A 9,155-nucleotide genomic window follows, 5' to 3' on the forward strand; every position below is an offset into this window, starting at 1 on the left:
TTTCATCCACAGAAACGAATGGGTTGACATTCCTAAGATACGTATCTGGTAACAACAGAGCAAGGAGTGATGACATACAGCCAAGCTGGTAAACAATCAGTGGGAAGGACCAATATCAAGCTAAAATTAAACAAACATAGCAGATTACACAAAAAGAATAGTTGGTTTTTCACCTGGTCCTCAATTCAATTTTAAAAGCAATGCATGTCTGAAAGCACCCCTTGGATTCCTTGGATCATTCAGCTGCGATAAGAAACTTGCCACAGTTTGAACAGTAGGTGTTGTGCCAAAAATGTGCTACAGAATCTTCAATGATGTGTTCTGTGTATCGGCTTTCGTGGCAAAAAGACACAAAGATTGGAACATGAGCATTGGGAAAATTCAATCAAAATCGCAATCTCTAAAGCAAAGAAATTGAATGACTGGATTTCCTCAAACAAATGCACCAGAATGAGGAGTGATTTTGAGGAGGTGTATACAATTTTGAGGGATGTACAGTAGATCGAGTGAGTGCACCTGGTCTGTTTCCCAGGATTGGGATGGCAAAAAAATGAGGGAGTATATATGTGAGAGGGAAGAGATTTAATGTGAACCTGAAAGGCAACTTTTTTGCCCAGAGCGTGGCCTGTGCTCAAGACTGAGCTGCCTGAGGAAGTGACTGAGGCAGGTACGCTAGCCACATTGAAAGGCACGCTGACAAGTGCATGGATAGGAAAGGTCTAGTGGAAGGAAAGTGGACCAGTTGTGACTAGCTTTGATGGGAACTTTGGCTGACGTGAAACCTTTGGGCCAGACTGCACTGTATGACTCGTGACTCTGATGCAAGGCAACTTTCACAGCAAACAAGCTTAAGGAATGTGTTCAACGATGTACAATCAAAGTGATTCTCTCAGTCTTATTCTCAGAGCCATGTTAGTAAGTAAGCTTCTCATATACATGGGCTTTGTAAGTAGAACATCCAAAGTTAAATCTTCTGTCCTTTTTTTATAGTGACTTCAACAGAGATTTCAGGAAGTTTGCATCAAGTGGTTCTATACTTGACCAGTAATCAATATTTTGCTGATATCTTCCCAACCTTTAATATGCCATGGACCAACACCATTAGGCAAGGGGTCCGTAGACCCCAGGTTGGGAAGAACTGTGACTTAAGCTAATACTTGCAGACTCCGCATCTGGAGGAAATAGTTATTTTTCTCATTTGCCTGTTTCAGCTCTTCCTTTCCAAACATGAGTCATTCATTGAAGGGTGGGAGGTGCAGCAGTATTGTACAACTCTAAAATAAGTGACCTGAAGAACATGGACAAGAGTGCAGATACAGCAGCATATAGGGTAATTGGTGGGATGTTCAGGAGCATGCTGCAGTGGCACCGTACTCCGGGCAGATCAAGAGGGCATTCTGAACAAGGTCTCCCAGATCAGTATGGTTCGTAAGCACATCATCAAAATGGCAGAAGCATGGGTATTGAAGAGGGGAAGGGGAACGTCGACTCAGACCTTGAGGCCTGCGTCGGGCATTTTCATGCCTTATTGGAAGTCTGTGTGGGGCGCCACTCCTCACACAGACACTAGAACAATGTGTGGTTAGGTGCCTTGCTCAAGGACACAAACATGCTGCCACAGCTGAGGCTCGAACTAGCAACCTTCAGATCACTAGATGAACACCTTAACCACTTGGCCACGTGCCTACAATGAAGAAATACGTTGCAAACATCTATGTATCTGGATGAGATGGATATGCCAGTATGAAGGGTTTACTACTAAGCCCACATTCAACTAGTAAACTAGACAAGAGAACAATAGGGAGATGAATGAGTAACCTTGGCGTGAAAAAGGTGGGAAGCTTGTGTGGGATGGATGGTTACTGTGCTACCTCTTCCACCCACCGAGTGACCAGGGTCAAATCACAATTGACATTTCACGTCAAGCCATGAAACTGATCAACTGGTGGGCCCAGAATTCCACTGAACACGGCCACAGAATTATTCGCAAGACAAAACGGGATGGATAAGCTTACTGGCGGAAGGGAAATTCATGAGAGATAGACACGGTAGACCCAGAATAAGACCTGGACAGAGTGGTAATGTGTTTATTCACACTTTGACCACCCCTTCAAGTGGTGGGCAGGTTCAGGTTGTGACAGCATATTGAAAATAGTCAGGACTTATGAATGCTGCTCAGGGTGGTTTTCCAGCTATAAGCATTATGTAGTTTCTTTTTTTTTTAATTAACACACATTTGGAATGTCAGCTTCCTTGCATTAAAAAAATGATACAGTTTGAAACTAAATTTTGTCACTGAAGGACGTGGGAAAACAAGACTATTAACATTCACAGTGCCAATTGGTAGTTCTACATCATCCTTGCCAACAAACCACTGCCAAGAGATTGCTGAAATTCCAAAAGTCCAGTCTAACTGTGGAGAAAGGGTGGTGAGAGTTCGATTAAACTGTATGTTTCAGTTTTCTTATCGGTCAATATTAATTTGATTTGCTTTATTCCAGAATGCCAATTTTCCTTGGCTTAATGTATGAGAAATATTTGGTGGCTCTGGGTCTGTACTTGCTGGAATTCAGAAGGATGAGGGAGGATTTCGTTGAAATCTACCAAACACTGCACAACCTGGCGAGAGAGAGGGTGAGGAGATTTGTCCATTAGTAGGACAGTCTATGATTTGAGGACACTGTGGAGGAATAAAGGGGCATCGCTTTAGAACTGAGATGAGGAGGAATTTCTTCGAGGGATGGTGAATCTGGAATCCACAGCGGGCTGTGAAGGCCAAGTCATTGAGTGTACTTAAGGCAGAGGTTCAAAGGTCTTTGATGGGTAAAGGGGTTAAGGGTTATGGGGAGAAGGAAGGAGAATAGGCTTGAAAATAAAACAGCAATGATTGAATGCCCAAGCAGGCTCAATGGATTGAATGGGCTAATTCTGCTCTTATATCTTATGGTCTTTGGTCTTTGCAATTCTTTGTCTGGACATAGAAACAACTGTAACATGTAAAGTGCCCTGCTCTATCCACCTCTGTATGACTAGCGTGGCCCCTTCACTCTATGGATCTGACTAGAAGGGTCTTGCACTGGGAACCAAAGCCGAGAGGTGTAGTGGTTATGAAAGTGTAGTGGCTCTGACTGCTGCTGTAGAGCAAAACCAGAGGAGCAAGTCTTTAAAAACTCTGCAGAATTTTGTTGAGTTTATTGAAATCAGACTCTTCACTCTGAGACCAAGCTCCCCAACAGTTGACGACCCTGGATCGTATACTGAAAGTGAGTTTGACTCCTTGCATGAGGATTGTATACTGAAAGTGTGTTTGACTCCTTGTATGATTATAAAAATCATAGGACTTCATACCACAGAAGGAGACCACTTTGAAATTGCCAGCCAGAAGCCTATTTGGATTAAACCCAGATGGGAGTCTGAGTCTTCTGGATTCATGGAAAACTATTGTCCATGTTGCTTTATCCTGAGGCTCAAAGTGAAGTAATGAACATTCCTCTCAGGCAATGAACAGAAAAATCAGACCCTTTAACTTTGCCTGATTTGGGGAATAAATCTGCAGTATTTACATTAGTGGGATATATAAATAGCTTCATCTCCCAGATGTTTGGCTTACTAAATTGGTCTCTGACATTCACGAGGTGCTATTATAATATGCAATTAAACTTGGGGGAGGTGTGCAGTGTCATTACTGTCATTAATTTGAGGTAATTCTCTTTATCCCAGGAATTAGGAGTTTACTAGATGGACAGCTATTGGAACTGCAGTCATTCAAGAGCAGCTGAAACGAATACTCAATTGCTCATCCTGGGATTGTTAAGCCAGATACTTTGCCAGGTCAGAGACACAAGAGGTTCTGCAGATGCTGGAAATCTTAAGCAACACACACAAAGTACTGGAGGAACCCAGCAGATCAGGCAGCATCCATGGGGGGAAATGAACAGTTGATGTTTCTGGCCAGAACCCTTCATCAGAACTGATGAAGAGTCCTGGTCAGAAATGTCAACTGTTCATTCCCCTCCACAGGTGCTGCCTGACCTGCTGAGTTCCTCCAGCATTTTGTGCGTGTTGCTTTGTCAGACCTCCTCTGCTTTACAGAAGGGAAACTTTTACATTTGGTAACATATGTGGCCTAACATTGCATTTAATTCTTGCTGCTTCTGTGCCTGTAGGTTTGTATCTCAATGGCAAGACCAATGTCTCCATTAAATATGGTAACAGCTAAATGAAAGACTATCTTCTCCTTTTGGGTTCAGGTTATTTTGCTCTTTAATGGCCAGACAATGCAACCAACTTTGTTGTGCTTTTACTATGTTTGTCCTGTTCTTGCCACCCCTGAACTGATTGGTCAGTGACAAGTCTGCAAGCCCCTGGACGTCCTCCTGCATGCGAATCAACCACATATAGTATTTCTCCGACAGTTTAGATGACCACTCCCACAGTCAGGAATTTGTTAACTCTGAGTTCAAGTTCCCACTTTCGGGAGGTCATAACATTTTGTTGAGACGCAGTGTGGAATAGGCCCTTCGAGCTGCACCACCCAGCAATCCCCCGATTTAATCCTAGCCTAATCACGGGACAATTTACAATGGCCAATTAACCTACCAACCACTGCATCCTTTGGACTGTGGGAGGAAACTGGAGCACCCGGAGGGAACTCATGTGGTCACGGGGAGAATGTACAAACTCCTTACGGGCAGCAGCGGGAATTGAACCCGGGTCTCTGGTACTGTGAATCATTGTGCTCACGACTACGCTATTGTGCTCATGATGTGCTTGAACAGATTACCCTTCTGGGTTCCATTAAAGTTAACTTATTTATCACAAATCCCCAACTCTTCAATCAACTAAATTCAATATCTTCTATTAAATAATATTGGTAGGAAGAATAATAGATCATTCTTCTTTCCATGTGAAACTCCCCTTGGGTGTAAGCATATGTGTCAAGAGTCAGTTTTATTAATGCTTTTGAAAATGGGATTAGAATACAGAACATGGAAATCTACAGCACATAACAGGCCCTTCGGCCCACAATGTTCTGCCGACCATGTACCCTACTCTAGAAACTACTTTTATCAATAAAAGTAGAATTTAATAAGAGTATAATGCTCTGCATGATTAAAAGAATCAATATTTAATCATTGGTCACTGCGCTGTTTAATATTGCAAACACGAGGAAATCTGCAGATGCTGGAAATTCAAGCAACACACATCAAAGTTGCTGGTGAACGCAGCGGGCCAGGCAGCATCTCTAGGAAGAGGTACAGTCGATGTCTCGGCCCGAAACGTCGACTGTGCCTCTTCCTAGAGATGCTGCCTAGCCTGTAATATTGATCAGTTTTCTCACAGGACAAAATTCTGAAATCAGAATGCGATCCTTTAGTGTGCGAGCTGGAAGAAAACAGATTTGGGAAAGGGCTTCCCAAGATATTGTGGAAACTGAGAAGGCTGCGCTTTTGTGACAACACCGGACTGCAATCAGTGGGTAATTTCTACCTCCAGTCAAGCGCAATCAATATGCTGCTGCACACTGACTTGAGGCTGAACTTCACGCGCGTAATTTACACGCAGCTACTCTCCACTCACTGCCGTTTTCTGGAGAAAATGGTCCCACGTTTACTGGGAGAAGTCGCTGTGATTTCCCTGTCTCTTGCGCTCACTCAGCAGTAAACTGCTTTTGTTTGCAGTGTCTTTGATGTTGTTTTGCTGCGAATGATACTCCCCGTGGCGCCTCCGCCTAACCGGCTGAACTCGGAACTCGGAAAGCGTAAAAGAGGGCAAAAGATAGATAGATAGATAGATAGATAGATAGATAGATAGATAGATAGAGAGAGAGAGAGAGAGAGAGAGAGAAAGAAAAGAGAGAGCACAGCCTTTTGTTTGCGGTTTGCCCGACTCCGGCTGGATTCGGCTTTCAACACCGGCAGACTCAGGGGGAGACCCAGGGCTACTTGTCCCAAGTGGACAATCGCAGCCCTGCCTTCACCGTGCTGTCACAAAGACGCGGAAGTGCAAATCCTCCGGAGCCCCGCAACACAGGACACACCTCCAGCCTACAACACAGGAGCCGACTCCCACCCCTGCCTTCCCTGGGTTTAGACCGCCGACGGCAGCTGGTTTTCCACGTCCCGCTCGCTCGCTCTTCTATACCCACAAATACAGTACCCAAATTCGCCGTCCATCGCCACCAGCGGGAACCCGCTCCCTCTTTAATAACTGGTCCCCAAAAGAATAGGATCGCCCTTTTGCGGATCAGGACCTTAAACTGAGATCTTCCGCCCCAGACCCCAAGAGGGGTCCGCTCCCCATCCCAACAGCGCCGAATCTAGAGGGGGCACGGCTCTTTATAACTCACGCCGCCGCATCTCATCCTAACCCCTGGCAAATGAGCATATCTCTACTCCACACTGCAGCACCTTCTGTCTCGGGAGAGGGCTACGAATGTCACTAAACGCTCGATACCATGCAAAGGACATTTGTTGGGTATTTGTTAAATGACAGTGAGCCGGATAGCTACCCTTTAAGGGCAAGTAAATGCAGCGAGATACAACGAGTTTAGAGCTTTACTCACCTCTTCGCTGTTGCTCAGAGTGGTGTTGTAGGGCTCGGTGTGCTGGTTTATCCTTGGCGATCGCCTGGCAGTCGCCTGCCTGTACACGGCGAGTTGATGCCACAGGACGGTGGTCAGGATCGCCACTCTCCAGCCTCTCATGGTCAGCGCCCGGCCTTTGAGAGCGAAGTTTTGGGGTGCACCGCCAACCCGTTCAGAGATGTGCCGTGCTCACACGTGGGTGGATCAGAGGCATCGGATGGGTCCGCCAAGAAAACACCAGCTCACTGCGGCCAGCGTCAGAAATAAACGCTGCCTTGAGGAAAACGTCGAAGCTTTTTTAAAAAATATATATATCGTAGATGCGGTGGAGGGAATAGTAAATGGTGCCGGATTGATCCCGGGTCAGTTACAGTCTTCGGAGGCTACACTGCAGTTTTGCCGAATGTCTTCTCCCGCTCCCGCCAGTTAGTGTCGCCAGCAGAGTGCGGTTGTCCCCGCTCTTGCAGACTGCAGACACCCCTGGGGAAATATTCCCCCCGCACCTCTCCCAAGCCCGGGGTCGGTGCCTTTAATCCTGTGCACTTTCCGATCCTTGTTAAAGAGGAAGAGAGGTGGTGGTTGGGGGGGCTGTTTAAGGTAATAATCTGCCTGCGAACATTAATCCTCCTTTCAAAGGAAATTGACCATCAGATGTCAAGGATTGGATCCCGATAACTTGACCATCCGGACGACAGGAGTGCACTACTCCGGGGGGGGGGGGGGGGTGGTAGGAATTTCTCACATGCCTCCGATCGCTCGCTCCTTGTTTGTGGAGGAGGTGGAGAGCGGTGAAACAACTCCCACCGAGCCTGTGAGCTTAATCCATTATCAGCGGTAGAGGCGGCAACGCGCTCCCTCCGAGAGTGACTCTTTTAATAGAACGCCGCGGGAAAGAGATGAGAGTCTGCGAAGCCCGAGCCGAGGGTTTGTGTCAGTCCCTCGCCATCTCTACTTTTCATCGCCTTCCCGGGGGCATTGTTCTGTTTTATAGCGTGAGATTGGGTTATCTCGCTTGACCATCAGTGATGCGTCAAATCATTCGTCGTGTAACCTTGCCGGATAAATATTATCATGTTTCTACAACTTTTTTAAAAAAACATAACACACGCAAAAAGACGCCAGAGAGTAGAAAAGTTTTGCAAACTATTACAAAGTCAGTACCTCACTTTGAGAATGGGTTTATCGTGAAGAATGCAAACTCAATTAATATATTTAAAAATGTAAAACCTCGGTTCAATACGCTGCATAATGTAACAAGTTGCTTAATACATTTTGTCAATAAATGGTTAAAATGTAAAATGCAATACAATTATAATTAGGTGCAGAATTAGAACAATGAATCTGTTTTTAAATTATTTTGTACTTTATAAAAAATACAAATTACTTTTGCAGATATCCATTTTGATTTTACGTGGAGTTTGATAAATATGGAAGCTATTTAAAAACAGAAGTTTTCGTGCATTATATATAGAAATATGAAAAAAAAATCTGAGCGCAGTTTGTTGGAATCTGGCCGCTACTTTTCATCAAAGTCCCAACGATGTATTTATGGGAATGTGGAGAATTACCAAAAATGACACCGTGAAAGACAATCCTACAAGCAACGGTAATCAGTCCCACGGACCGTGGAAAACCAGCCTAGAGTTACGGCCGCAGGACATTAGGAGTACCGGGAAAAGAAACCACGTGTCCAACATGTATGCAGCCGAACACGTCGGCCGCACGAAATTTAGTCTTTTGGGAATGCAATCCCAATTAGTGCACGCAACAAGTGTATATGATAAATTATGTCGAGATACAGAAAACCTGAAGGTACAGAAGTTGGTATGTCACGCAATTAAACCAAATGCTTAGATTATATACTACAGACTGTCATTATACCGAGCAATCCAAAAGTATTTGCAATCTGTGTTGGATTCGTACTAATCTCGTTTTTAATTCCTCTATTTCAAAATACCCAGCCGCCACAATTCCCGTCATAATAGGGTAAAAATCCAGTCAGAATTTTTTGGTGAAGTTCGAATCCATCTGCAATTGAAGCTTTCAGACTTGGGTGGGAAAGGGAGAGAGGAGCGATTGTTGTTTCCCTCGTCATCACCTTGGATGGGGGGGGGGAAACAAAAGTCATCTTTAGTAAGTCCTCGTTAAATGAGACAACGGCCTGTAGGATGTTTACAACACCCGCGCCTTGATAGAAACACAATATACAGTTAGTCGGAGCGGGCATTAACAGGACAGAAACTCCACAGGCACACATACCTGTGGATAGCAAGATGCCCGTATTTGTCAACCTGCTTGCTGTGAACACTCAGATCAGATTAACATTCGAGGCGTGACACGGCTTCTTCCCATGGAATAGACACACGCTCGCTACCGTAATAGTAAACTGGTGCATGGTTCCAGGAGAGAGAGAATTTTGAAATATATTTCTTCGCTTCCCCCACGCCGCCACCGCCTCCCCCCAATTCCTCGAAGAATTTTTACTAGACGTTTTACGAATCCCAGTAGAATCCAAGGCTCGGTTTTATAGGCAGTGAAAAGATGGATTAACTGAAATTCATGGAGTCGA

General features: G+C 44.9%; 1 protein-coding gene across 2 annotated transcripts in view; it reads right to left on the reverse strand.

Moving 5' to 3' along the window:
• c1qtnf12 (C1q and TNF related 12) overlaps positions 1-7,525 on the reverse strand; it is an 80,520-nt gene extending 72,995 nt beyond the window's left edge. For both annotated transcript variants that reach the window (XM_072244881.1, XM_072244880.1), the window contains exon 1: positions 6,566-7,525. In XM_072244881.1, coding sequence (XP_072100982.1) covers positions 6,566-6,706 — 141 coding nt within the window. In that variant the 5' untranslated portion in view covers positions 6,707-7,525. The remainder of the gene's footprint in view (positions 1-6,565) is intronic.
• Between the last annotated feature and the right edge of the window lie 1,630 nt (positions 7,526-9,155).

The sequence above is a fragment of the Mobula birostris genome, chromosome 27 (assembly GCF_030028105.1).
Source record: "Mobula birostris isolate sMobBir1 chromosome 27, sMobBir1.hap1, whole genome shotgun sequence".
Lineage (NCBI taxonomy): Eukaryota > Metazoa > Chordata > Chondrichthyes > Myliobatiformes > Myliobatidae > Mobula > Mobula birostris.